This window comes from Macaca nemestrina, chromosome 18 (genome assembly GCF_043159975.1).
Source record: "Macaca nemestrina isolate mMacNem1 chromosome 18, mMacNem.hap1, whole genome shotgun sequence".
NCBI lineage: Eukaryota > Metazoa > Chordata > Mammalia > Primates > Cercopithecidae > Macaca > Macaca nemestrina.
This window is the reverse complement of record NC_092142.1, coordinates 5195067-5222267: the sequence shown is the minus strand read 5'-3', so window position 1 is coordinate 5222267 and position 27201 is coordinate 5195067. Positions and strand designations below refer to the sequence as shown.

The 27201-nt window shown below is 55.5% G+C and overlaps 3 protein-coding genes across 9 annotated transcripts; 2 read left to right on the top strand and 1 right to left on the bottom strand.

Moving 5' to 3' along the window:
* The first annotated feature begins 369 nt into the window (after positions 1-369).
* On the top strand, positions 370-6119 carry LOC105467831 (rogdi atypical leucine zipper). Of its 3 annotated transcripts, none has more exons than XM_071084085.1 (11): positions 370-526; positions 600-671; positions 1439-1521; positions 1704-1758; positions 2445-2525; positions 3238-3333; positions 4345-4443; positions 4830-4943; positions 5027-5076; positions 5153-5300; positions 5590-6119. In XM_071084085.1, the coding sequence occupies exons 1-11, from the start codon at positions 482-484 to the stop codon at positions 5629-5631; spliced, it is 885 nt and encodes a 294-aa protein (XP_070940186.1). In that variant the 5' UTR covers positions 370-481; the 3' UTR covers positions 5632-6119. The 3 variants fall into 3 exon arrangements, with proteins under 3 accessions (XP_070940186.1, XP_011715869.2, XP_070940187.1); XM_011717567.2 differs by having other exon boundaries at positions 371-526; positions 5174-5300; XM_071084086.1 differs by lacking the exon at positions 370-526 and having other exon boundaries at positions 616-671; positions 2381-2525.
* Positions 666-7492, bottom strand: LOC105467830 (small integral membrane protein 22). Of its 5 annotated transcripts, none has more exons than XM_011717564.3 (4): positions 7370-7492; positions 6950-7098; positions 6751-6860; positions 666-840 (listed from the first exon to the last, which is right to left on the bottom strand). In XM_011717564.3, exons 2-4 carry the CDS (start codon positions 7071-7073, stop codon positions 829-831), a joined length of 246 nt encoding a protein of 81 aa, XP_011715866.1. In that variant the 5' UTR covers positions 7074-7098; positions 7370-7492; the 3' UTR covers positions 666-828. The 5 variants fall into 5 exon arrangements, with proteins under 5 accessions (XP_011715866.1, XP_011715867.1, XP_011715862.1 ...); XM_011717565.3 differs by having other exon boundaries at positions 6766-6860; XM_011717560.3 differs by lacking the exon at positions 666-840 and adding an exon at positions 6520-6609.
* An 8354-nt stretch (positions 7493-15846) lies between these two features.
* Positions 15847-26433, top strand: SEPTIN12 (septin 12). Its single transcript, XM_071084083.1, has 10 exons — positions 15847-15964; positions 16589-16776; positions 17446-17571; positions 17684-17765; positions 19558-19695; positions 19859-19976; positions 20068-20163; positions 24560-24656; positions 25910-25961; positions 26049-26433. The coding sequence occupies exons 2-10, from the start codon at positions 16611-16613 to the stop codon at positions 26248-26250; spliced, it is 1077 nt and encodes a 358-aa protein (XP_070940184.1). The 5' UTR covers positions 15847-15964; positions 16589-16610; the 3' UTR covers positions 26251-26433.
* Positions 26434-27201: the final 768 nt, after the last annotated feature.

Genomic DNA, 27201 nt, shown 5'->3' with positions numbered 1-27201 from the left:
ACCAACGGAGGCCAAGCGGGTCAATAGGGAGGCGGAGCGGGAACAGACTGTCCTGCCGCCCAATCAGTGAGCGCTAGTGGAGCAGCGCGCCCTATCATAGCCTGGGGGTGACACGGGAGCTCCGCCCCCGAGCGGCCGCCCCAGGCTGGTGCCGGCCGCGTCCCTGACCAGCGGGAGCGAGCCTGACTCGCGCAGCCGCCGGCCGCGTCCCTGGCCGGCCGGAGCGGGCCTCAACTTGCGCAGCCGCCGGCCTCGTTCCAAGACGCCCGCAGGGTTTCGCGAGCCGAGGCGGGCCGACAGGAGCCGGCCAATCGCGAGCACGGAGCCGGCCTGGGGGCGGGGCGGTGCCCACTCAGCCAGTCGGGGTGGGGGCGGAGCCAGACCCCGCGGGCGGACGCAAGGACTGGAGGACCGAGGACAGAAGGATTGGTGGACCGGAGCAGCGGCCGGCGGGGAGGGCGCTTGGCAGCGGCCTGCGGCCATGGCCACCGTGATGGCAGCGACGGCGGCGGAGCGGGCCGTGCTGGTGAGGCGCGCGGGCCAGCGGGCGGGCTGGCGGGGCGGCGGGGCCAAGCGTGACCGCCAGGTCTGTCCCGCAGGAGGAGGAGTTCCGCTGGCTGCTGCACGACGAGGTGCACGCTGTGCTGAAGCAGCTGCAGGACATTCTCAAGGTAACGATCCGTGCCCTGCCCCGCCGGGCGTGGCGACCCTCCTCCTCATCTCCCTGGCTCCACCTGGGGCCCCGCGGCTGCGTCCTGAGCGCCTATTGCTTGCGGCCGCCGCGGCTTTCAAGCAAGGCCCCGCCTTCGCGAACTCGAGCCGACCTCGTTACACAAGCACCTGTGTGCGGGCAGGGGCGAGTCCTGACGCGGGTGCTAGCAAGGGCCTGAGTCCCGCCCGGCCTCGGATCGGGGAAGGCCGCCTTGGGAGCCAAATAATTCTGCCTCTGCCCGGCAGTGTGACCCTCAGCCAAGTCACTGAACCTCCCTGGGCCTCCCTTTTCTCATTTTGCAAAAGGGAGATAACAGCACCCGCTTCGCGAGGCTGTAGTATAGATAAATGAGCCAAGCAGCTCACCAGAAGTGACCGGCGCAGTGCTTGCTGTGGCCCAGGACCGCGGGTTACCCTGACTATTGCCTTGTTCCCTGACTCTGCCCCTTGCCCCTTTCCCCCTCAACCAAGCTGGGAGGCTGTCTCTGTCCGGTATTCGCCGAGGCGGACACACAGGAGGTGTTCAGGGAACGTGGGGTAAACAGATCGGGCTCACGGTTAGGTGCCCGGGGTGCTTGGGCAGGGTCTTCCCACCCCAGCTGAAACTGAGGCCAGGCCACCTTGTTCCTTCCCCCCGCTGACGTGGAGGGAGGGGGCCTTCTGGAAGGAGCACTGGGCCGGGCCTGAGTGGGCACTACCAGCTCCCCTCCTTCCCTCTGTGCCACAGGAGGCCTCTCTGCGCTTCACTCTGCCGGGCTCGGGCACTGAGGGGCCCGCCAAGCAAGAGAACTTCATCCTAGGCAGCTGTGGGTGAGCCTGGGCTGGGCGGAAACCGGGGAAATGGGTACCTTGGCGGGTAGGAGGCATGACCACAGCCCTGTCCTGCAGACCAGCTGGGTGTGCGATGGGACAGGAGGGGCAGCCCGCCGGGAGGGAGGGCTGGGTGGTGGGGGTGGTGACCACAGGCACCGCTCTGATGCCACGTGTTACAGCACAGACCAGGTGAAGGGTGTGCTGACTCTGCAGGGGGATGCCCTCAGCCAGGCGGTGAGTCCCCCAGCCCTGTCCCCTCCCATCCTGCCAGTGGGGAAGAGCATGGGGGCTCCCACGTTCTCTCTATACAAGCCCTGCGACTCTGAGCGGGACCCTTGATGTCTCTGGCCTCAGTTTTCTCCTTTGGAAAATGACAGCAGCCCTCACACCTCCCCCGGGATGGGTGTGTGGATTCAGGAGGACATGCAGGAGGGGGGGTTCTTTGCACACGGCCTGGCCTGATGTCTGGACCAGTGAAACATGGGCATTGGCGGATTAGGCTGGCCACACATCACCGTTGAATCAGCCAACGCCTGAGCTCCAGTCTGCATCCAACCCTGTGCCAGGCACCAAGGCGTGGGGGGAGGCCCCCCTCCTGGGCTCCATCTGTTGGCCCCTGTAGACGCTAGATGCACCCGGTTCGCACAGAGCCTCACAGAGGCTGCCTGCTGTTTTCCCCTTTCCCTTTCTTCACCTCTTTCAATTTCACTTCTTCGTGGCTCCTCTTGGGCTTGTTTTCCTGTTTCCTGACCTCCCTGTTCACCCCCCAAACGGCCAAGGCATTGGGAGTCTCTCTGCCCTACACAGCAGCCAAGGCCTGAGCCACCACACACCCCATTTCTGCCCCACGCTTAAGGGCTCAGAGTGGCTGTGGCAGGAGGCGCCCCCCGTGCCTGTTTCACCCCACTCTTGCCTGTCAGGACGTGAACTTGAAGATGCCCCGGAACAACCAGCTGTTGCACTTCGCCTTCCGGGAGGACAAGCAGTGGAAGCTGCAGCAGGTGACCCCGCCCCTCCTGGCTAGTGCTCAGCCACAAGGACAGGCGGCAGCAGGCCCACCACGGGGCCTCCCTGGCAAGGGCCTAGCCCTGGGGATCTGTGGCCACAGCAAGCCTGGAAGGGTGTTTCCTAGCAGCAAAGCTGGGGGCAGGTGTTTCCTGAAGCCCTGGCGCCTGCGCCACGTGGGGAGGTGGAGAACCTGGCCTGAGAGCCCAAGGGCCACATCGGGACTGTGGTGTCCCCACAGCAGCTGGCTTGATGAGATGGTTCAGAAGCCCTCTAAAAAGTCACTCCCTTGCCCAGAACCTCCAGGGACTTACCATGGCTCTGGGGATGAGGCCCATGCTCCCTGGCAGCTCCTGTACCACTTGCCCTGGCCTCCTCTCCTGCCCCCCTACCCTGACTGTCTCCATCTCAGGGCCCTTGCCCCTGCCATATCACCCTGTTTGCTTTCCTCCACAACTTGCACAGATGTCTTGGACAATACTGTTTGTCCATCCCTTAAAAGGAGGGGGCAGCCCACTCAGGCAGAGACCGGGCCTGCCCCAGGTGATGCCAGGCGCCCATCACCTGGCAGGGACCTGGCCCTCCGGGGCACAGAGATGACAGTGTGGAGAGTGGAATGACCTGGGGCAGGCAGGCAGGCAGCACCCACCCTCCCCTCCTGGCTGCACGGAAGCTGGCGTGACCCCTCTGGATGAACTCTGCTTCTAGATCCAGGATGCCAGAAACCATGTGAGCCAAGCCATTTACCTGCTGACCAGCCGGGACGAGAGTTACCAGTTCAAGACGGGTGCTGAGGTCCTCAAGGTGAGCTCCCCCCAGGCCTGACTCTTGGGCCTATAGAGTCCCACGTCCTGGATCCAGAATCACACCTGGGTTCCAATCCCAGGGCCTCCACTTGGAGCTGTGCAACCTCTAAGCACTTACCTGCCTACTCTGTGTCTCCATTTTCTACCTGTGGGGTCAGGGGCAAGCTGCAGTAACCGTTCGCCATGATAATTCAGGTCATGGAGCCCCCAGTAAGCACTCGGCACATACCGCTGCTGGCAGCAGCAGTGAAAGCCTTCACATTAACCGCATGGCACATGTGAAGAGCTGACTCAGGTGCCTGACCTCATGCTTGAGTTCTGCCCCTGACTCACTGTGTGTCCTCTGGTGGCTCACCTGCCCTCTCTGGACCTCTGTTTCCTCACAGGTAGAACCAGATAGACTAAGATCCCCTCGAGAACTGTAACCACCCTAGGGAGCTGCAGCCCCCATGCCCCCAGTCAGCTTTTTCGTGTTTCCTGGGAGCCACATCACCCTGGTACTCATGGCCACGGCTGGATGGCATGAAAGCTGGGGCTCTGAGGAGTCTGCCAGGGCTCTGCTCCACGGCAAAGGGAAGGGATGGGCTCCAGGTGGTCCCACCAGCCACAAGCTGTGACCCTGGCTTACCCTCCTGAAAACCTCAACCTAGCCATCCATCGTCTCCTCCAGGAAGCCCTCTCTGACTTTTTGCAGCCAACCTTTGTTGCCTGTACTCCTGTCGGCAAAGCCTGTGCCCCTGGGACTGACCTCCCAGGACCTTCCATTCCCCATTGATCCAGCTCCCAGGACCCTTGTGCAGTGAATCAGCCCTGTCCTGACTGACATCAGTGCAGACGTCCTGCCTTCCCCCACACCCAGCTGGAGCCCAACTACCTGTCTTTAACAGGCCCCTGCTGCTGGGTCCTGGGAACCGTAGCCACTGGGCGGGAGTGGGAGCTACCATATCTGTTGTTCCCTGACGCATGGGGGCCTGGGTGGAAGCAGAGCCAACCCCGCCCCTCCCTGCAGCTGATGGATGCAGTGATGCTGCAGCTGACCAGAGCCCGAAACCGCCTCACCACCCCCGCCACCCTCACCCTCCCTGAGATCGCCGCCAGTGGCCTCACGGTCAGTGTCCCTGCCAGCCCCTGCCCCAGGAGAGGGGTCCCCACAGCGGGGCCCAGCTTGCCCTCAGGATGGACACCAAGGGGTGCCACCCCCCAAATTATAGTTAGAATTCTGTCTAGGCAATTTTCTGGGATGGGGTCCTTGGCTTCTGTCCTGTGCCCCCAAAATACGTTAACCCTGTTTGGGGTTAGTGGTTCCCAAACCTGACAGCACAGGAAGGTACTTGGGGCACCTGGGAAAAGTCTGGAAGCCCCCCGTTCATGGGAAGAGCATCTCTGGGATGGGGACTGGAGTCCCCTGCAGACTCCATGAATGACTGCACAGCCCTGCTCCATCCAGCCTGGGATGGGAGCTTGGGAGGGTCTCATCCTACCTGCCTCCCACAGCGGATGTTCGCCCCCGCCCTGCCCTCCGACCTGCTGGTCAATGTCTACATCAACCTCAATAAGCTCTGCCTCACGGTGTACCAGCTGCATGCCCTGCAGCCCAACTCCACCAAGGTGAGGAGGGACCCCTGCCCGGCCCGCTGCCCCCCATGCACACACCCTGCAGGGCCTGATGGGTCTGGTGCTGTTCTCCCTAGAACTTCCGCCCAGCCGGAGGCGCGGTGCTGCACAGCCCTGGGGCCATGTTGTAAGTAGGCAGGGGAGAGGGGTTCGGGCATGCCCACCCCATCCCTCTGCACCTGGAGGGCCGGGCCCCCCCTCAGGGACCCTCTCACCGCCCACAGTGAGTGGGGCTCTCAGCGCCTGGAGGTGAGCCACGTGCACAAGGTGGAGTGCGTGATCCCCTGGCTCAACGACGCCCTGGTCTACTTCACCGTCTCCTTGCAGCTCTGCCAGCAGCTTAAGGACAAGGTGGGGCCTGGGCTGAGCACCTTCATTAGGGGAAGGGCTTCTAAGGGTCCTTGCCACACCCTCAGAGTGCGCTAACCTTGGGGTCTGGTGTACCCTCACAGTGGGCAGGGGTTGTGAGGGCCCTGCCCCACCCTCAGAGCGCCCCAGTCTTGGGGTCTGTTGTACCCCCACAGTACTGCTAAGCAGCAATGCCCTGTCCTGACATACCGTCCTTGGGTGACCTTGACATCTCCCCTGGGCCATCCCATCCCCTCCATCCAGCCACTCACCACACCCCCTCTCCTTGCAGATCTCCGTGTTCTCCAGCTACTGGAGCTACAGACCCTTCTGATCACAGCACCCAGGAGCTTGTCTCCAGGAAGGCAGCCCGTCCCCTCATACCCGCCCCAGAGCACCAGCCAGCACCAATGCCAGGCTGCTATTTATCTCTCTGTCCTACCCCCGCCCCTGCCTAACACATTTGCACTGCTGGGAATGGACACTGGAAGCACCAGGAGGAAGGGAGGCTAGTCTGGTAGGGTAGTGGGGAGGTCCGGAAGGCGGGGCCGAGGGCGTCCCACATTCCCAACCCCGCCCTTCTGGTCACCATGGGAATCTTTGGACTCAGGACAGGGCCAGGCCCAGGGCTCTCCTTCCTCTCCCCTTCGCTGTCCCCTCCCCCTGGAGGGTGGGGGGTGGCACTAAGCTATGAGTCCCAGGGGACAGTCAGGAACGGCGCAGAGAAAGCCACCCCAGGAGTGAGTGCAGTGCTGGTTACTGTGTTCCATAGCCCCGATCCAGGGCCCTCTAAGAAATAAAGATCATCAGATTCCACCTGGAGCCGTGTCTGTCCATCTGAGTGGGGACCCAGGCAGGCGGGGGAGTCCCTGGTAGTCAGTGGCCATCAACTTAAGGAGCCAGCCATCTCCCCTATTCCCAGAGCCTGGCTTCCCCACTCCTTATGCCATGCAAGGGCTGGACACAGAACCCACCTTCGAGAGAGGACGGGTTCTCTCTCGTCCTCTCTGCCAAGAGACCCGGGGGGTGGTGACAAGACCTCCACCTGGGAGTTCGGGCCGCCCGGTCTGAGACCAGCTCCCCTCCCAGCTAGGTGACCCAGGATGATCTGGCACAGTGGTATTGACTGAAAGCTTAGAGAGGCCAGGTGGGCACCTGAGTAGGGCAGCGAGTCCCATGTCACCCACCCAGATGGGGACTGGAAGACACTGCAGACTCAGGCTCTGGGCAGACAAGTCTTTGTTACTGCCACGGGGCAGGGCACACAGGGTCAGGGTTCCAGGGCCAAGTTATCCACTCCCTTGGGTCTTTCCTGCACGAGAAGCACAGAGGGACCGAGCAGGTTTGCTCCTTGTTCCCTAGGGGGATGAGCACCCTTCCCACCACTCCCCCCCGTTCCCCCCTCCACCCCCAGTACAGTTCCATGCAGGTCCCGGTGGCCGGCAGGGCTCACCTTCCAGGGGCTCACCTTCCTGGGGCTTGCCCTGCGGCGCCCAGGGGAGCCACAGCAGCTGCAGCACCAGCAGTGGGCGATGACCAGCAGCAGCAGGAGCAGCACCGTACCTGGGGACAGGACAGCCATCCAGGTGTGACCCCAACCCAGGGCCCAGGGCAGGGGGCTGGGGGGACCCCGAGGCCGCAGCCACACTTACCCACGAAGATGAGGAAGATGATGAAGGCAGCAGTGTCCCATGTGGACTGGAAAAACTGGTGGCTCTTCAGTCTCCCCAGGACTTCCTGAACTGTGGTCTCCAGCTCCTCTGTGGACACAGCCATCTCGGCGTGCACAGTGCCGCCTGCCCTGGCCCCCCAGAGGCTGCATCAGAACCCTGGGCTCTGCTCAGCGGGGACCACATCCAGGCTTCCCACAGCCCAGCCTCTGCCAGAGCCTCGCCCAGCACCAGCTTCCCCGCCCCCTCCCACTCCACTTCTCCTTTGGCCCCAGGCCCAGCCTCTCTCCTTGCCTAGCCCTGTGGTCCCTACCCTGACCCCAACCTGGACAACTTTCTCCCCAGCCACTGTCTTCTCCCCTCTCTTTCCCCTGGCGGCCCAGCCCCCAGGCCCCCACCTACCTCCTAGAAGCCTCCAACTCCTTCAACCAGGCAGGTCTGGGGAGCACAGGCTGCTTCCTGCTTCCGGCTCCATACCACCTGAGGTCTTGGCAACCAGCCCCGCCCTCCTCAGGGCCAGCAGAGGCTGCCAAGCCCAGCGGAGAGGGCCCAGCCCCAGCAGAGGCTGCCGAGCCCAGCGGAGAGGGCCCACTGCTGGAGACCCAGGGAGGAAGATGCGGGCCTGTGGCTTCAGTCCTGGGACTTTTTACCTTTCCTCAATATCCCAGATTTCCAGCTGTGTGCTTGGCCACTGCTGACTTCGTGAATGAAAGAGGGAGAGAGACGGGAGGGAAGGTGTGTGGGAGGGAGGGGGAAGGGGGAGAAGACCTGCCTGCATCCCACGACCCTTGAGCAGCTAGGAGAGGTGTGCCTGCATCATACAGTTGTCCTTGGAATCCTGAAGGGTTGGTTCCAGGACCTCCGTGGGTGCCAAAATCCACAGATGCTAAAGTGTCCGATATAAAATGAGGCAGTATTTGCATATAACCTGTGCATATATTCTATACTTTAAATCATCTCTGGATTACTTATAATATGTAATATCATGGCCAGGCATGGTGGCTCACACCTGTAATCCCACCACTTTGGGAGGCCGAGGTGGGCGGATCATGAGGTCAGGAGATAGAGACCATCCTGGCTAACATGGTGAAACCCCGTCTCTACTAAAAAATACAAAAAAAATTAGCCAGGCGCGGTGGCGGGCACCTATAGTCCCAGCTACTCGGGAGGCTGAGACAGGAGAATGGCCTGAACCCGGAAGGCAGAGCATGCAATGAGCCAAGACCGAGCCACTGCACTCCAGCCTGGGCGACAGAGCGAGACTCCATCTCAAAAAAAAAAAAAAAAAGCCGGGCGCGGTGGCTCAAGCCTGTAATCCCAGCACTTTGGGAGGCCAAGACGGGCGGATCACGAGGTCAGGAGATCGAGACCATCCTGGCTAACCCGGTGAAACCCCGTCTCTACTAAAAAATACAAAAAACTAGCCGGGCGAGGTGGCGGGCGCCTGTAGTCCCAGCTATTCCGGAGGCTGAGGCAGGAGAATGGCGTGAACCCGGGAGGCGGAGCTTGCAGTGAGCTGAGATCCGGCCACTGTACTCCAGCCTGGGCGACAGAGCGAGACTCCATCTCAAAAAAAAAAAAAAAATTGGGCCATGCGCGGTGGCTCACGTCTGTAATCCCAGCACTTTGGGAGGCCGAGGCAGGCGGATCACCCTAGGCCAGGAGTTGGAGACCAGCCTGACCAACATGGAGAAACCACGTCTTTACTAAAAATACAAAATTAGCTGGGTGTGGTGGCACATTCCTGTAATCCCATCTACTAGGGAGGCTGAGGCAGGAGAATTGCTTGTACCCGGGAGGCAGAGGCTACGGTGAGCTGAGATCACGCCATTGCACTCAGCCTGGGCAATAAGAGCGAACCTCTGTCTCAAAAAGAAGATAAAAATACAAAAATTGGCCAGGTACGGTGGCTCACGCCTGTAATCCCAGCACTTTGGGAGGCTGAGGCGGGCGGATCACGAGGTCAGGAGACCAAGACCATCCTGGCTAACAAGGTGAAACATCATCTCTACAAAAAATACAAAAAATGGCCGGGCGCGGTGGCTCAAGCCTGTAATCCCAGCACTTTGGGAGGCCGAGGTGGGCGGATCACAAGGTCAGGAGATCGAGACCACAGTGAAACCCCGTCTCTACTAAAAATACAAAAAATTAGCCGGGTGCGGTGGCGGGCGCCTGTAGTCCTAGCTACTCAGGAGGCTGAGGCAGGAGAATGGCGTGAACCCAGGAGGCGGAGCTTGCAGTGAGCCAAGATCGCGCCACTGCACTCCAGCCTGGGCGACAGCGTGAGACTCCGTCTCAAAAAAAAAAAAAAAATACAAAAAATTAGCCGGGCATGGTGGCACGTGTACCTATAGTTCCAGCTACTCGGTGGGCTGAGGCAGAATTGCTTGAACCCTGGAGGTGGAGGTTGCAGTGAGCTGAGATCGCGCCACTGCACTCCAGCCTGGGTAACAGAGCAAGACTCCATCTCAAAAAAAAAAAAAAAATACAATATTAGCCTGGCGTGCTGGCAGGCACCTGTAATTCCTGCTACTTGGGAGGCTGAGGCAGGAGACTCGCTTGAACCTGGGAGGCGGAGGCTATAGTAAGCCAAGATCATGCCACTGCACTCCAGCCTGGGTGACAGAGCAAGAGTGTCTCAAAAAAAATAAATCAGCTGGGTGTGGTGGCACACTCCTGTAATCCCAGCTATTCGGGAGGCTGAGGCAGAAGAATCGCTTATACCCAGGAGGCAGAGGCTGCAGTGAGCCAAGATGGCACCACCGTACTCTAGCCTGGACGACAGAGCAAGACTCTGTCTCAAAATATATATATATATACGTATATTTAATATAATGCGTACTAGGTAAATAATTGTTACATTGTATAGGAAATAACAAGCAAAAAAGTCTGGGCATGTCCAGTACAGCTGTGATTTATTTTCCAAATATTTTCTGTCTGTGGTTGGCTGAATCCACAGATGTGGAACCTGTGGATATGGAAGGCCAGCTGTACCAGGAGTCTTCAGCGTCCTTATATTCTCTATCTTCATACTTGAAAATATCCGGTAATGTGAGGCTCTGCACCTAGCACTGTGCTGTGTCACCTGCTTTATTTCTCATAGCAATCCTAACGTGGGTATTACTGCTTTTTCCATTTTACAGATGAGGAGACGAAAGCCTAGAGAAGTTAAGTCATTAGCCCTTCACACACCTAGTGGATTAATTTCCCGATGCTGCCGTAACATTACCACAAATTCAGTGGCTTCAAGCAACACAAATTTATCATCCTACGGTTCTGAAGGTCAGAGTCTAAAATGGGTTGGCCAGGTTGTGTTCATCCTGAAGGTTCTAGGGCAGAGTCCATCTTTTGCCTTGTCCAACTTCTAGAAGCTGGCGGCATTCCTGAGCCGGCGGTCTCCCATCCCTCCACCCTCTGCTTCCAGGCTCACGTCTCCTCCTCTGACTCTAATCCTCCTCCTCCCTCCCTCTTTTTTTTTTTTTTTTGAGACGGAATCTCGCTTTGTTGCCCAGGCTGGAGTTCTGTGGCCGGATCTCAGCTCACTGCAAGCTCCGCCTCCCGGGTTTACACCATTCTCCTGCCTCAGCCTCCCGAGTAGCTGGGACTACAGGCGCCCACCACCTCGCCCGGCTAGTTTTTTTTGTATTTTTTAGTAGAGACGGGGTTTCACCGGGTTAGCCAGGATGGTCTCGATCTCCTGACCTCATGATCCGCCCGTCTCGGCCTCCCAAAGTGCTGGGATTACAGGCTTGAGCCACCGCGCCCGGCCTTTTTTTTTTTTTTTTGAGATGGAGTTTTGCTCTTTTTCCCCAGGCAGGAGTGCAGTGGCATGATCTCGGCTCACTGCAACCTCCACCTCCCAGGTTCGAGCGATTCTCCTTCCTCAGCCTCCCGAGTAGCTGGGATTACAGGCGCCCGCCACCATGCCCAGCTAACTTTTGTATTTTAGTAGAGACTGGGTTTCACCATGTTGGCCAGGCTGATCTCAAACTCCTGACCTCAGGTGATTCACCCGCATCGGTCTGCCAAAGTGCTAGGATTACAGGCGTGAGCCACCATGCCTGGCCTTTTTTTTTTTTTTTTTTTTGAGACAGAGTCTCGCTGTCACCCAGGCTGGCAGGCTGGAGTGCAATGGCATGATCTCGGCTCACTGCAACCTCTGCTTCCTGGGTTCAAGAGATTCTCCTGCCTCAGCCTCCTGAATCACTGGGATTACAAGCATGCACCATCACACCTGGCTAATTTTTGTGTTTTTGGTAGAGATGGGGTTTCACCATGTTGGTCAGGCTGGTCTCGAACTCCTGAGCTCTGGCAATCCACCCCCCTCAGCCTCCCAAAGTGCTGGGATTACAGACGTGAGCCACCACACCTGGCCGGTTGTTCGTATTGTGAATGTACTAAATGCCACTGAATTTGTTTTTTTGTCGTCGTTGTTTTGTTTTGTTTGTTTGTTTTGAGGCAGAGTTTCACTGTTACTGCCCAGGCTGGAGTGCAATGATGCAATCTCGGCTCACTGCAACCTCCGCCTTCCTGTTTCAAGTGATTCTCCTGCCTCAGCCTCCCGAATAGCTGGGATTACAGGCACCCACCACCATGCCCAGCTAATTTTTGTATTTTTAGTAGAGACGGGTCTCACCATATTTCCCAGTCTGGCCTCAAACTCCTGACCTCAAGTGATGCGCCCGCCTCTGCCTCCCAAAGCGCTGGGATTACAGGTGTGAGCCACCGCACCTGACATACTTCTATTTTTAAAGTGCAAGGGAACAACTGTGGCCCCTGCTCCAGCTCTTGGCCTGGCTGGGTAGTCAGGAGGCCCACTGTCCCCTCCTCTCCCCTCTGGCTCTCAGTCTTCCTGTCTCTCTGGGTACCTTGTTTCTAATGTTTGTCGTTACTATTATGAAAGTCATATCTATTTCTTAAAGAAGATCTGGGAACCACCAAGTTGTTAAAAGACCAAAGTCAGGCCAGGCGCAGTGGCTCACACCTGTAATCCAAGCACTTTGGGAGGCCGAGGTGGGCAGATCACCAGAGGTTAAAAGTTCGAGACCATCCTAGCCAACGTGGTGAAACCCGTCTCTACTAAAAATACAAAAATTAGCCAGGCGTGGTGGTGCATGCCTGTTATCCCAGCTACTCAGGAAGCTGAGGCAGGAGAATCACTTGAACCCTGGAGGCAGAGGTTGCAGTGAGCTGAGATCTTGCCACTGCACTCTAGCATGGGTGACAGAGTGAGACTGCGTCTCAGAAAAAAAAGACAGAAGTCACAGAGCCCCACCCAGTCCCAGGCAGGACAGTAACAGGAGGAGGAGGCTGTGGCAGGGAGTGGTTCCGGTGAGTCAGACTCCTGGACCCAGGTTCGATTGCATGCCGTAAGACCCACCAGTGTGTGAGCTTGAGTAACATTCCCTGAGCCCTTCTGCCTCGGTTTTCTCTTCTGTAAAATGGGTGTGTTAATAGTATCCACCTCCTTCCGGTATTGTGAGGATGAAATGAACTGATCGTCGATATCGGAGCCGTCGGGCTCACAGAAACGTGCGCTGAATGGCCCTGTGCTATTATCGCCGTGTCCACGTGGGATTCCCTCCAGTCTTTTGTCCTCTTCCACCATAGTCACACTGCACAGACCGTTTTACCCCTGGCTTTTGCCAGTGAACGCCGCCGGGAGCACCTTTCAGATGACAGCATGCTTTCTGCAAACTACTCCTTTGATGGCACTAACATGGTGCAATCCCTACTGGCACCCAGTGAGGCTCTTGCCCGCACCACCACGATTTTCAGAATGAGACCATCACTCCCATGGGAGGATTTTCCTGGAGAAAGTGTTTTCTTTTTTTTTTTTTTTTTTTTTTTTTTTTTGAGACGGAGTCTCGCTGTGTCTCCCAGGCTGGAGTGCAGTGGCGTGATCTCGGCTCACTGCAAGCTCCGCCTCCCGGGTTCACGCCATTCTCCTGCCTCAGCCTCCCAAGTAGCTGAGACTACAGGCGCCCGCCACCACGCCCGGCTAGTTTTTTGTATTTTTAGTAGAGACGGGGTTTCGCCGTGTGAGCCAGGATAGTCTCGATCTCCTGACCTCGTGATCCACCCGCCTCGGCCTCCCAAAGTGCTGGGATTACAGGCTTGAGCCACCGCGCCCGGCGAGAAAGTGTTTTCTCTGCACAGAAGCTTATTTCCTTAGGGGACGTCCCCACGAGTACGTCTACTGCTCAAACGCAGTCCACACATCACCATCACCAGAGCCTTTTGTTCATCCGCTAACCACATCCTTATCTGCTTATGGGACGAGGCCCCCGTGCTGAATCCTTCAAGGACTGTGGAGTTGTGGCTTGCGAGAGTTCACCTTTGACAATGAACTGTGCTCCAGGACAGGCTCTGCTCCGTCGTCTCTGCCACCCTGGGTCCTGCCTGGCCCACCCTTAACTTCTAAGCCTTTATTTATTTATTTACTCATTTATTTATTTATTGAGATAGGGTCTTACTCTGTCGCCCAGGCTGGAGTGCAGTGGCACCATCTCGGCTCAGTGCAACTTTCACCTCCTTGGTTCAAGCTATTCTCCTGCCTCAGCCTCCCAAGTAGCGGGGACTACAGGTGCCTGCCAGCGTGCCCAGCTAATTTTTGTATTTTTAGTAGAGACGGGGTTTTGCCATGTTGGCCAGGCTGGTCTCAAACTTCTGACCTCAAGTGATCTGCCCACCTCGGCCTCCTGAAGTGCTGGGATTACAAGCGTGAGTCACCGCACCTGGCACCCTATTCTCTAAGCCTTTAATGTTAAGCCTCTGGGAAGGAGGGGGAGTTACCAGGAGGAAGAACTGGCTGAAGGCAGTGGACAGCAAAGGACAGAAGTCTGCCTGGGGTTCAGGAAAACTGAAACCACAGCCACCTTGCTTTTGTGAATACAGTTTTACTTGGACACAGCCACACCCATCTGTTTACCTATTGTCTGTGGCTACTTTCTCACTACAATGGGAAAGTTGAATAGTAGTTGCAACAGAGAACTTAGGACCAGCAAAGCCTAAAATAGGGACCACCTGGCCCTTTACAGAAAACACTTGCCAGGCTGAGTGTGGTGGCACTTTGGGAAGCTGAAGCAGGTGGATCCCTTCAGCCCAGGAGTTCCAGACCACCCTGGGCAACATAGGGAGACCTCATCTCTACAAAAAGTAAAAAATTTAGCCTGGCTTGGTCTACGTGTCTGAAGTCCCAGCTACTAGGGAGGCTGGGGCAGGAGGATCACTTGAACCCAGGAAGTCGAGGCTGCAGTGAGCCATCATTGAGCTTCTGCACTCCAACCTGGGTGACAAAGTGAGACCCTGTCCCAAAAAAGAAAAAGAAAGAGAGAGAGAGGAAGGAAGGAAGGAAGGAAAAAGAAAATGAAAGAAAAGAAAAGAGAAAATCTTTGTCAATACAAAGGACACAGGAGTGCCTAAGCCTTGTGAAGTCAGGTATCAGGGAACAGGTAAGAAAGAATTAACTGTGTGAGATGGACTTGGTATAAGAAACAGCTTATCAGGCTGGGCACGGTGGTTCACATCTGTAATCCCAGCATTTAGGGAAGCCGAGGTGAGAGGATCACTTGAACCCAGGAGTTTGAGACCAGTCTGGGCAACATAGTGAGACCCTGTCTCAAAAAATAAAAAAAAAGGGCTGGGCACAGTGGCTCACGCCTGTAATCCCAGCACTTTGGGAGGCCGAGGAAGGCAGATCACGAGGTCAGGAGATTGAGACCATCCTGGCTAACACGGTGAAACCCCGTCTCTACTAAAAATACAAAATAATTACCCAGGCGTGGTGGCGGGCGCCTGTAGACCCTGCTACTCGGGAGGCTGAGGCAGGAGAATGGCATGAACCTGGGAGGCGGAGCTTGCAGGGAGCCAATATCGCACCACTGCACTCCAGCCTGGGCGACAGAGCAAGACACCATCTCAAAAAAAAAAAAAAGGAAAAAAGAAAAATAAAGATCAGGCACGGTGGCCCCCGCCTATAATCCCAGCACTTTGGGGGGCCAAGGTTGGTGGATCACTTGAGGTCAGAAGCTTGTGACCAGCCTGACCAACATGGTGGAACCCCGTCTCCACTAAAAATACAAAATTAGCGGGGCGTGGTGGTCCACGCCCGTAATCCAGCTGCTTAGGTGGCTGAGGCAGGAAAATCGCTTGAACCCAGGAGGTGGAGGTTACAGCGAGCCGAGGTCGCACCACTGCACTCCACCAAGGGCAACAGAGCGAGGCTCTGTCTCAAAAACAAATAACAAAAAAAGAAACAGCTATCAGAGAGACAATAAGGGAGGGGTGAGGAACATGGTCTGGAAAGCACATGGCCCATTTAAAGAGGGCATCTCAAGTCAGGGTGATAATCTCTAAGATACACTGGAAATCTAGATGTTTCTGTAAACAAGAAAAAGGCAGTAGAGGGTGAGCACACAGACTCAGAGCTGTAAGTCCCAGCTCTGCCACCTCCTCACTTGACCCTCTCTTATCTGTCAACTGGGGGTAGTAACAGCGCTTACTTCCCGGGGCTTTATTGTTAAGCAAGCTAATGTATTTGGGCTCCAAGAACAATGCCATGTGCAGAGTCAGGACTGAGTAAATATTTGCTAAAGCAATCTCTTAATGTTTTTGACGCTGGCAACTTAAAACACACGGCGCCAAGGATGGACACGGATGTCCCGCTAGCCAGCTGTGGGACCCGGGTTTGCTCGCCCCAACAGAGTGGTTGAGGGTGGGAGCTTGGAGGTGGAAGCCTAGCTGACGTGGGGGACTCAGGCCCCTGGTTCTACATGGGGATCGTTGTATTATTAGGCTGGGGTCATTTTGAGGATGAGAGGGATAACAGCTCCTGCTCCTGCTGCAGAGAAGCCCCCAGGTGGGGGTCACAGCAAGTGCGGATGGAGCTCAGATTCTTCGGTTAACTGTCACCCTCTCCCCTCCCCCATCACACACACCAGGCCCTGCCAGGACAAGGCAGCTCCTGGAAGCTCCACCAGGACCCACGTCCACCAGGTGCCACAGCAGGCTGCTTCTCTCTCTCTGCCCACTGTGGACTCTCTGCACCGCTCCCTCCCAGCCATCTTCCCTGCCTCGCCTTGGTCTCTCTCTCTGTGTCTCCGTCACCTTCATACCTGTGTACCTGTGCCATCTCTCTCGCTCCCTATCTCTATCAACTCTGCTGTGTGTCCCCCTGGGGAAAGTGGGGGTGCCTCCTCCTGAGCCCCCTGCCCAAGTTCCCTGCTGGGATGGCAGCCACTTCACCCCACACACACTCCCTGAAGCCCCTCCAGGACTCCAGCCTGGCTGCAGACACCCATCCTGGACTTTGCCTGGCCCTCCAGGTTCTGCTGGGGGAAGTGACCTGAGAGGCCCCTGCCTGGGCTCTAGGTGGGGACAGGGCAGACTCCTGGGCGGGGGAGCCTCTCTGGATGGGGGTTGAAGCACCCCGGAGAAACGGCTCCCCACAGGCACCCTCGCCACACCCCTGGGACTACGGGCACTTAGGGTACACCGGAGGCATGAAGTGTGGAGGGGGTTGGCCAACAGCCAAGCTCAAATTGGGGTTCACATATGAGAGGTCAGTGTGGGCTCCTCTGAGCCCCAGTGACGCCCTTCTCCCCACCCACCTGGTGACAGGCATCTCGAACCCTCGGCCCCCATGGACCCCCTGAGGCGCTCCCCCTCTCCCTGCCTGTCCTCACGGCCCTCCAGCCCCAGCACCCCACCCTGCGAGATGCTTGGTCCTGTGGGCATCGAGGCTGTGCTGGACCAGCTGAAGATTAAGGCTATGAAGATGGGGTTTGAGTTCAACATCATGGTGGTGGGTGAGTGAGAGGTGGGGCCCACGGCAGGACAGACCCACGGTGCTACACGTGCCTGGGCATGGGCATGTGATCTCACTTTTGGCAGCCTGTTACCCCTCCCCGTCTGCTAAGTGGACCTGGTAATAGCACCTCACAGGGATGTTGTCATTGAAAATCTGAGAAATGCTCAGTCATCAAAAGACAAAAATCTGCCTGGAGCGGTGGCTCCCACCTATAATCCAGGGTTTTGGGAGGCTGAGGCGGGTGGATCACTTGAGCTCAGGAGTTCGAGACTAGCAAAACCCCACGTCTACAAAAAGTACAAAAATGAGGTCGGGCGTGGTGGCTCAAGCCTGTAATCCCAGCACTTTGAAAGGCCAAGGCGGGAGGATCACTTGAGGTCAGGAGTTTGAGACCAGCCTGGCCAACATGGTGAAACCTCGTCTCTACTAAAAATACAAAAATTAGCGTGGTGGCAGGCGCCTGTACTTAGGAGCTACTTAGGAGGCTGAGGCAGGAGAATCACTTGAACCTGGGAGGCGGAGGTTGTAGTGAGCCGAGATTGCTCCACTGCACTCCAGCCTGGGTGACAGAGTGAGACCCTGTCTCCAAAAATAAAAAAGTAAAGAGTTAGAGAAAAACTGCTTAAAATGCCCACCCTAACTGCTGTCATCCGGTTGCCACTTCCAGGGCAGAGTGGACTGGGCAAGTCCACGATGGTGAACACGCTGTTCAAGTCCAAAGTGTGGAAGTCAAACCCACCGGGCTTGGGGGTGCCCCCACCCCAGACGCTGCAGCTGCATTCAGTGACCCATGGTGAGTGAGCCCCTGCCCACACCTCACCCCACCCTGCCGACACCTCACCCCACCCTGCCCCACCCCATCCCATCAGGGTCCAATGTCTCCTGACTCCCCTCTCCCTCCGCAGTCATCGAGGAGAAGGGTGTGAAGCTGAAGCTGACAGTGACGGACACGCCTGGCTTCGGGGACCAGATCAACAATGACAACTGGTGGGTTCTTTTTTTTTTTTTTTTTTTTTTTGAGACGGAGTCTAGCTCTGTTGCCCAGGCTGGAGTGCAATGGCCGGATCTCAGCTCACTGCAAGCCCCGCCTCCCGGGTCCACGCCATTCTCCTGCCTCAGCCTCCCGAGTAGCTGGGAGTACAGGCGCCCGCCACCTCGCCCGGCTAATTTTTTTTGTATTTTAGTAGAGACGGGGTTACACCGTGTTAGCCAGGATGGTCTCGATCTCCTGAACTCGTGATCCGCCCGTCTCGGCCTCCCAAAGTGCTGGGATTACAGGCTTGAGCCACCGCACCCGGCCTTTTTTTTTTTTTTTTTTTTTTTTTTTTTTTTTTAAAGACAGAGTCTGGTTCTTGTTGCCCAGGCCAGAGTGCAGTGGCACAATTTCTGCTCACTGCAACCTCCACTTCCTGGAGTTCTAGTGATTCTCCTGCCTCAGCCTCCCAAGTAACTGGGATTACAGGCATCCTCCAACATGCTCGGCTACTTTTTTGTATTTATTTAGTAGAGACGGGGTTTCACCGTGTTGGCCAGGCTGGTCTCAAACTTCTGACCCCAGGTGATCCGCCCACCTCGGCCTCCCAAAGTGCTGGAATTACAGGTGTAAGCCACCATGCCCGGCCCAATTTTTGTAATTTTAGTAGAGACGGGGATTTCCCCATGTTGACCAGGCTGGTCTTGAGCTCCTGACCTCAGGTGATTCACTTGCCTCAGCCTCCCAAAGCGCTGGGATTACACGCATGAGCCACCGCACCCGGCCCTGGTTTCATTTTTATTTATTTAGAGACAGTGTCTCACTCTGTTTCCCAGGCTGGAGTGCAGTGGTGAGATCATGGCTCACTGCAGCCTCGACCTCCCCGAGCTCAAGGACCCTCCTGCTTCAGCCTCCTGAGTAGCTGGGACCACAGGCACGTGCCACCCCACCCAGCTAATTTTTGTAGTTTTTGTAGAGTTGGCATTTCCCTATATTGCCCAGGCTAGCCTCGAATTCCTGGGCTCAAGCGATCCTCCTGCCTCTGCCTCCCAAAGTGCTGAGATTACAGGCATGAGCCATTGGGCCTGTCCTGACACCTGTTTTTAAAAGGATCTGAGACCGGGCGCGGTGGCTTATGCCTGTAATCCCAGCTCTTTGGGAGGCCGAGGCGGGTGGATCACGAGGTCAGGAGATTGAGACCATCCTGACTAACACGGTGAAACCCCATCTCTACTAAAAATATAAAAAATTAGCCAGGAGTGGTGGCACGTGCCTGTAGTCCCAGCTACTCGGGAGGCCGAGGCAGAATAGCATGAATCCGGGAGGTGGAGCTTGCAGTGAGCCGAGATCTGGCCACTGCACTCCAGCCTGGGCGACAGAGCGAGACTCCGTCTCAAAAAAAAAAAAAGGATCTGTTTGGCTATTTACAGTGTTGACAATACCCAAGAGGGGAAGGGACTCGAGGAGGAGGGAGACCCCTGCAACCATCAGGCGCGAGTCCTTCGTGGTTTGGGCCCAGCTGTGGCCCTTTAGCCCAGTTAATGCTCACCCCTCCCTTACTTGCACCATAGGTGCTGCTGTTGTCTCCATTTTACAGACAGTGAAGCCGAGAATGGCAGGAGGTCTCTCTATGTCTCTCTGATGATGCAGGGAAGTGGGGGAAAGTAACAGGGTGACCCAGAGGTCCTGGGCAAACCGGGACGATTCATCATCCCACGGGAGGACCACCCAGAGGACACAGCGGAGAGGGGTGGGGCTCTCCAGGCACAGCACAGTTCTGAGGGGAGGGTCCACCTCCCGCCTCAGCTGGGATCCCATCCTGGGCTACATCAACGAGCAATACGAGCAGTACCTCCAGGAGGAGATCCTCATCACCCGCCAGCGCCATATTCCAGACACCCGGGTGCACTGCTGCGTGTACTTTGTACCACCCACTGGGCACTGGTGAGGGGGCTGCACCTGCAAGGCGAGGACCACCTGCATGGGGCAGGGAGGAGGAGAAGGGGTCCCCGACGTGGGCTGCTGGCTGCCCCCACCCCCCTGCCCTGCTGCTATCATTCATACACTCACCACCACCACCACTTCCATCACTGCCCTGCCCCGGCAGCCTGCGGCCCCTGGACATTGAGTTCCTGCAGCGACTGTGCCGGACTGTGAACGTGGTGCCCGTGATTGCCCGGGCCGACAGCCTGACCATGGAGGAGCGAGAGGCCTTTAGGCACAGGGTGATCTGGGTGCCTGGGGCAGGGCTGGGGTCAGCGGGGCAGAGGGCAGAGTGGGCAGGGTGGGCTGAGGTCACCTGTGCGGGATCTCCAGATCCAGCAGAACCTGAGGACCCACTGCATCGACGTCTACCCCCAGATGTGCTTTGATGAGGACATCAATGACAGAATCCTTAACAGCAAGTTACGGGTAAGAGGCTGTGGGGCGGGAGGCAGGCGAGGTGATTTCCTTCCCACACATCCTTTCCACCCAAAGATTCATCTTTCTCTGTATCTCAGGGAAACGTGCACATATTCCTAGCAGATATGACTGTCCACACATCCACAAGCTCAAAGTGAGCAAGAAATAACAGCTCACACTAACAACCCACAGAATCAGAGAAAATGTCTATGAATCACATACCCAACAAGGGGCTTGTATCCTGAATATATAAAGAACACTGGGCCGGGCACAGTGGCTCATGCCTGTCATCTCAGAACTTTGGGAGGCCAAGGCAGGCAGATCGCTGGAGGTCAGGAGTTGGAGACCAGCCTGGCCAACATGGTGAAACCCCATCTCTGCCAAAAATACAAAAAATTCTGTGAATGTGGTGGTGCACACCTTTAGTCCCAGCTACTCAGGAGGCTGAAGCAGGAGAATTGCTTGAACCTGGGAGGCAGAGGTTGCAGTGAGTGAGCCAAGATTTCGCCACTGCAGTCCAGCCTAGGTGACAGAGTGACTCAAACAAACAAACAAACAGACAACAACAACAACAACAAAACTCTTACAGCTCAACAATAAAAGAGGCCCCGGTGTGGTGGCAATCCCAGCACTTTGGGAGGCCAAGGCAGGAGGATTCCTTGAGCCTAGGAGTTCGAGACCAGCTTGAGCAACATGGCAAAACCCCAACTCAACAAAAAAACACAAAAATTACCTTGGCATGGTGGCATGTGCCTGTAGTCCCAGCTACTCAGGAGCCTGAGGTGGGAGGATCACTTGAGCCCAGGAAGTGGAGGCTGCAGTGAGATGTGATCACACCACTGTGCTCCAGCCTGGGTGACACAGTGAGAACCAGGTTTTAAAAAAAAAAAAAAAAAAAAAGGCAATAAAATATAACCCCAGCCCTGCCCCAGGCACCCAGATCACCCTGTGCCTAAAGGCCTCTCGCTCCTCCATGGTGGGTGTGGTGGCGCACACCTGTAATCCCAGCACTTTGGAAGGCCGAGGCTGTTGGATCACCTGAGGTTGGGAGTTTGAGACCAGCCTGACCAACATGAAGAAACCCTGTCTCTACTATAAATACAAAAAAATTAGCTGGGCATAGTGGCACATGCCTGTAATCCCAGCTACTCAAGAGGCTGAGGCAGGAGAAAGGCTTGAATCCAGGAGGTGGAGGTTGCAGTGAGCTGACATGGCACCATTGCACTCCAACCTGGGCAAGAAGAGTGAAACTCTGTCTCAAAAAAAAAGCATTGGCCTGGCGTGGTGGCTCACACCTGTAATCCCTGCACTTTGGGAGGCTGAGGCGGGTAGATCACCTGAGGTCAGGAGTTTGAGACCAGCCTGGCCAACATAACGAAACCACATCTCTACTAAAAGTACAAAAAATTAGGCCCGGCGCGGTGGCTCATGCCTGTAATCCCAGCACTTTGGGAGGCCGAGGTAGGTGGATCACAAGCACAAGGTCAGGAGATCAAGACCATCCTGGCCAACACGGTGAAACCCCGTCTCTACTAAAAATACAAAAAATTAGCCGGGCGTGGTGGCGGGCGCCTGTAGTCCCAGCTACTCAGGAGGCTGAGGCAGGAGAATGGCCTGGGAGATGGAGCTTGCAGTGAGCTGAGATGGCGCCACTGCACTCCAGCCTGGGCGACACAGAGAGAGTCCGTCTCAAAAAAAAAAAAAAAAAAAAAAAATTAGCCGGGCGTGGTGGTGGGTTCCTGTAAGCCTAGCTACTCAGAAGGCTGAGGCAGGAGAATTCCTCCTGAGGCAGGAGGATTCCTTGAGCCTAGGAGTTCGAGACCAGCTTGGGCAACATGGCAAAACCCCATCTCAACAAAAAAACACAAAGCTGGAGGTGGAGGTTACGGTGAGCCGAGATCGCACCACTGCACACCCCAGCCTGGGCAACGAGAGCAAAACTCCGGCTTAACAACAACAACAAAAAATGGTGCTGTGGAAGATGTGGAGGAACTGAAAGTCTCACCTACTGCTGGAGGGAAAGGAAAATGGCTCAGCCACTTTGGAAAACAGTCTGGTGGTTCCTCACATGCTTATACATCCAGTTACTATATGACCCAGCAACTGAACTCCTACATGTATACCCAGAACAAACAAAAATGTACACTCACAGAAAAATGTGTACATGAATGTTCACAGTAGCGTTACTTAGCCTAAAAGTGGAAGCAACCCAAATATGCATCAACAGATGAGTGGGGAAACGCGATGTGGCATATCCCCTACCGTGGACTAGCCCTTATCTATGAAAGGGAATGAAGTTCACCCTTTAAAAGTGTACAGTTCAAGGCTCGGCACGGTGGCTCATGCCTGTAATAATCCTAGCACTTTGGGAGGCTGAGGCGGGCAGATCACTTGTGGCCAGGGGTTTGAGATCAGCCTGGCCAATAGGGTGAAACTCCATCTGTACTAAAAATGCAAAACTAGCCAGGTGTGTGGTGGCACACACCTGTAATCCCAGCTACTTGGGAGGCTGAGGCAGGAGAATTGCTTGAACCTGGGAGGTGAAGGTTGCACTGAGCAGAGATTACGACACTGCACTCCAGCCTGGGCAAGGGAGTGAGACCCTGTCTCAAAAAAAAAAGAAAGAAAAAGAAATGAAGCACTGTCACCTGCCTGCTACAGGGTGGGGGAACTTTGTAAACATGTTTCTCAGACAAAAATAATTCAGATACAAAAGATCACGTATTATGGGATTCCATTTATATGAAATGTCCAGAAGAGGCGTAGGCAAATCTATAGAGACAGAAAGTAGATTAGTGGTAGTCAGTGGATGTGGGGAAGGGAGAAATGGGGAGTGATTGCTAAAAGGTATGGGATTTTTTTGGGGGGGTGTGATGAAAAGGTTGTGAAATTAGATTGTGATGATGGTTGCATAACCCTGGCCAAATACTAAGAACCACTGTACTGTACAATGTTTTTTTAATTATTATTTTGAGATGTAGTCTTGCTCTGTCACCCAGGCTGGAGTACAGTGGCACGATCTCAGTTCACTGCAACCTCCACCTCCTGGGTTCAAGGGATTCTCCTGCCTCGGCCTCCTGAGTAGCTGGGACTACAGGCGCACACCACCATGCCTGGCTATTTTTTATTTTATTTTGTTTTGTATTTTTAGTAGAGACAGGGGTTTTACCATGTTGGCCAGGATGATCTCCATCTCCTGACCTTGTGATTCACCCATCTCGGCCTCCCGAAGTGCTGGGATTATAGGCGTGAGCCACCATGCCCGGCCGAGACAGGGTCTTGTTCTGTGACCCAGGCTGGGGTGCAGTGGCACAATCTCAGCTCACAGTGACCTCTGCCTTCTGAGTTCAAGTGATTCCCCCACCTCAGCCTCCTGAATAGCTGGGATTACAGGCATGTGCCATCACACCCGGCTAATTTTTTATTTTTAGTAGAGACGGGTTTCACCATGTTGACCAGGCTGGTCTCGAACTCCTGACCTCAGGTGATCTGCCTGCCTCGGCCTCCCAAAATGCTGGGATTACAGGTGTGAGCCACCATGCCCAATGTTGTCAATATCAACATTATTCCCCATCACAGATGAACTCAGAAGTTAAAACAAACCCATATATGTCACTTAGGAGTTTGCAAGTTTGAATTTCTGCTTCTGGCCATGAGCAAGTAAACAACTGGAGTTTACAGTAGGATTCAACAACCTTTTCTGCAAAGGGCCAGGTAGTACATGTTTTAGACTTTGTGGTCCGTAGGCTCTCTATTGCGATGATTCAACTCTGATGTCCTGGTTGAAAAGCAGCCATAGACAGAGTGACTCACAGGCTTGACTGTGTGCCAATAAAACTTCATATATAAGAAATCAGGCGGACTGGGTGTGGTGGCTCCCTCCTGTAATCCCAGCACTTTGGAAGGCAGAGGGAGGATCACTTGAGTCCAGGAGTTAGAGATAAGCCTGGGCAACACAGAGAATTCATCTCTACTAAAAATGTTTAAAAAGTAGCCAGGCATGGTGGTGCACACCTGTGATCCTCACTCCTAAGGGGACTGAGGCGGGGGGTATCACTTGAGCCCAGGAGGTCAAGGCTGCAGTGAGCTACGATTACGCTCAGCTGATTTTTTAGTTTTCGCAGAGATGGGGTTTCACCATGTTGCCCAGACTGGTCTCAAACTCCTGGGGCTCAAGCGATCCTCCCACCTCCCACCTAAAGTGCTGAAATTACAGGCAAGAGCTACCTCACCCGGCCAGAGGCACCGATTAGACTTTATGTCTTTGAACTTGGGAATTCTGTGCACTTTCTACCATGTTCCCTCCCCGAAAAGGACAGGGCTCCTCTCTCCTGCCTGGGTGCCTTGGCTTCTCTTCTCCCCAGTGAAGTCAATGCTCCCGTCTCCATCTCTCCTCCTCTCCCAGGACCGAATCCCTTTTGCTGTGGTGGGGGCTGACCAAGAGCACCTGGTGAACGGGAGGTGTGTCCTGGGCCGGAAGACCAAGTGGGGCATCATTGAAGGTCGGTGCAGGGCCCCTGGGTAGGATGCTGGTGGGGACAGTTTGGAAGCCAGAGCAGCCCTGTGCCTTAGACATCCTTAGCACCCACCACAGGGCACAGAAAAGCGAAGCCCATTGGACAAAGAGGCCTGGGGAATGGTCCCTCTTTCCAGCTGGGAGGCCGTGGGCAAGTTTCCGGATGCTCTGGGCCTCAGTTTCCTCACAGTAAAGTGGGCATCACAGTGGCATCAACTTCCTCGGGTGCTGGAGCCGGCAGAACCACCATTTGGCACAATGCCGAATACCCAAGGCTGCCCCAGTGGCTGGCCGGAAATTACGATGGGCCTACTGTGTATCGGGCACCGCTACGTGCAGTTACCATGGTGCATGGTAAAGGGAGGACTGACAGGGTCCCTGTCTCCATAGAGCTGACGGGACAAGGACAGGTGGGAGAGGCACAGTGAAGGCGATTGTGGGGGGAGGGAGGGGAGACCGCCTTAGGGAGGGAGGGAAAGTAAGACACGAGGGCCCGCCAGGACGCAGCCCCTGATGTATTATTATAATTATTAGAAATATTCTACACTCTCTCTGTATTTATTTTTGAGACAGAGTCTTGCTCTGTCACCCAGGCTGGAGTGCAGTGGAGCGATCTTGGCTCACTGCAACTTCCGCCTCTCAGGTTCAAGCGATTCTCCTGCCTCAGCCTCCCAAGTAGCTGTGACTACAGATTATGCCATCACACCTGGCTAATTTTTGTATTTAGTAGAGACGGGGTTTCACTATGTTGTTCAGGCTGGTCTCAAACTCCTGACCTCAGGTGATCCACCCACCTCGGCCTCCCAAACTGCTGGGATTATAGGCATGAGCCACCACAGCCGGCTAGAAATATACTATACTATTACCTATGATGTAGCATACAGGCATTCCATGCTATCTGCAGGGGGTGGTTCCAGGACCCCCAGGGACACCAAAGTCGGCAGATGCTCAAGTCCCACAGTGGGCACCCATGGATACAGAGGCCGACTGTTCATATAATACAATAATGATCTGTGGATTCATTCATTCTACAGCTACTTGTAGGAGCCGCCTGTACCAGGCACTGGGGACACAACAGTGCATGAATGAATGAATGAATGAACCAGCAAAGGGAAGGCAGGATAGGATTAAGAGAAATGTGGGAAAAGGGCTAAGGGAAATGGTGTCAGGTGGTGCATATAGTAGGCGCTTACTGATTGCTCACTAAGCAGAGCCCATACTGAGTCCCATATCTTGCAGTGGAGAACATGGCGCACTGTGAATTTCCTCTCCTGAGAGACCTGCTCATCCGGTGAGGGTGTGGGGAGCCCAGGGCTAGGGGGCTGGCGAGGGGCCCTGGGGACACCACCATCGGGGCTGACCATCACCGGTCTCCCAGCTCCCACCTCCAAGACCTGAAGGACATAACCCACAATGTCCACTACGAGAACTACCGCGTCATCAGACTCAATGAAAGCCACCTGCTGCCTCGTGGGCCTGGCTGGGTGAACCTGGCCCCGGCCTCCCCAGGACAGCTGACCACCCCTCGGACCTTCAAGGTCTGCAGGGGGGCCCATGACGATTCTGATGATGAGTTCTGACCACCGGCTGATCCCGCAGCTGCTGGGCTTCCCGAGTCCCCAGCAGCTCTCAACACCCATCTGTGTACCAGAGCATCTATTACATGTGGGCCTTGCTTTTTATGAAAAGCTGTGCTTTGAAAACAAAAGGCATTTTGTAAATGACTTCTTTGAGTTATCCACAAATAAAAAGACTGGGTCTCACTCTGTTGTCCAGGTTGGAGTACAGTAGCACGATCATGACTTACTGCAGCTTCAAATTCCTGGGCTCAAGCGATCCTCCTGCCTCAGCCTCTCGAGTAGCCAAGACTACAGGCATGACACCACCTTGGTGGGCTGATTTTTACAATTTTTTTGTAGAGATAAGGCCTTGCTAGGTTGCTCAGGCTGGTCTTTGACCTCAGGCAACCCTCCCACCTCAGCCTCCCAAAACACTGGGATTACCACTGCTACCAACCAAGTTTTTGTGGTCGTTGTTGTTTCTGAGACGGAGTTGTGGTTTTTTTTTTTTTTTTTTGAGATGGAGTTTTGCTCTTGTTGCCCAAGCTGGAGGGCAATGGCACGATCTCGGCTCCCTGCAACCTCTGCCTCCTGGGTTCAAGTCATTCTCCTGCCTCAGCCTCCCAGGTAGCTGGGGACTACAGGCATGTGCCACCATACCTGGCTAATTTTTGTATTTTTTTTTTTTTTTTTGGAGACAGAGTCTCGCTCTGTCACCCAGGCTGGAGTGTAGTGGCCAGATCTCAGCTCACTGCAAGCTCCGCCTCCCGGGTTCATGCCATTCTCCTGCCTCAGCCTCCCAAGTAGCTGGGACTACAGACGCCCGCCACCTCACCCGGCTAGTTTTTTGTATTTTTTAGTAGAGACGGGGTTTCACCGTGTTAGCCAGGATGGTCTCGATCTCCTGACCTCGTGATCCGCCCGTCTCGGCCTCCCAAAGCGCTGGGATTACAGGCTTGAGCCACCGCGCCC

What these genes read in the sequence shown, in the direction of transcription:
- LOC105467831 (XM_071084085.1), top strand. Translation starts at nt 482, where the DNA reads ATGGCCACCGTGATGGCAGCGACGGCGGCGGAGCGGGCCGTGCTG. An exon ending in CGGCGGAGCGGGCCGTGCTG is followed by an intron (nt 527 to 599) that starts GTGAGGCGCGCG and finishes TCTGTCCCGCAG; the next exon opens with GAGGAGGAGTTCCGCTGGCT. An exon ending in AGCAGTGGAAGCTGCAGCAG is followed by an intron (nt 2,526 to 3,237) that starts GTGACCCCGCCC and finishes CTCTGCTTCTAG; the next exon opens with ATCCAGGATGCCAGAAACCA.
- LOC105467830 (XM_011717560.3), bottom strand. Translation starts at nt 7,073, where the DNA reads ATGGCTGTGTCCACAGAGGAGCTGGAGACCACAGTTCAGGAAGTCCTG. An exon ending in CATCTTCCTCATCTTCGTGG is followed by an intron (nt 6,861 to 6,949) that starts GTAAGTGTGGCT and finishes TCCTGTCCCCAG; the next exon opens with GTACGGTGCTGCTCCTGCTG. An exon ending in GGAAGGTGAGCCCCTGGAAG is followed by an intron (nt 6,610 to 6,750) that starts GTGAGCCCTGCC and finishes CTTCTCGTGCAG; the next exon opens with GAAAGACCCAAGGGAGTGGA.
- SEPTIN12 (XM_071084083.1), top strand. Translation starts at nt 16,611, where the DNA reads ATGGACCCCCTGAGGCGCTCCCCCTCTCCCTGCCTGTCCTCACGGCCC. An exon ending in GAGAGGCCTTTAGGCACAGG is followed by an intron (nt 19,977 to 20,067) that starts GTGATCTGGGTG and finishes CGGGATCTCCAG; the next exon opens with ATCCAGCAGAACCTGAGGAC. An exon ending in CAAGTGGGGCATCATTGAAG is followed by an intron (nt 24,657 to 25,909) that starts GTCGGTGCAGGG and finishes CATATCTTGCAG; the next exon opens with TGGAGAACATGGCGCACTGT.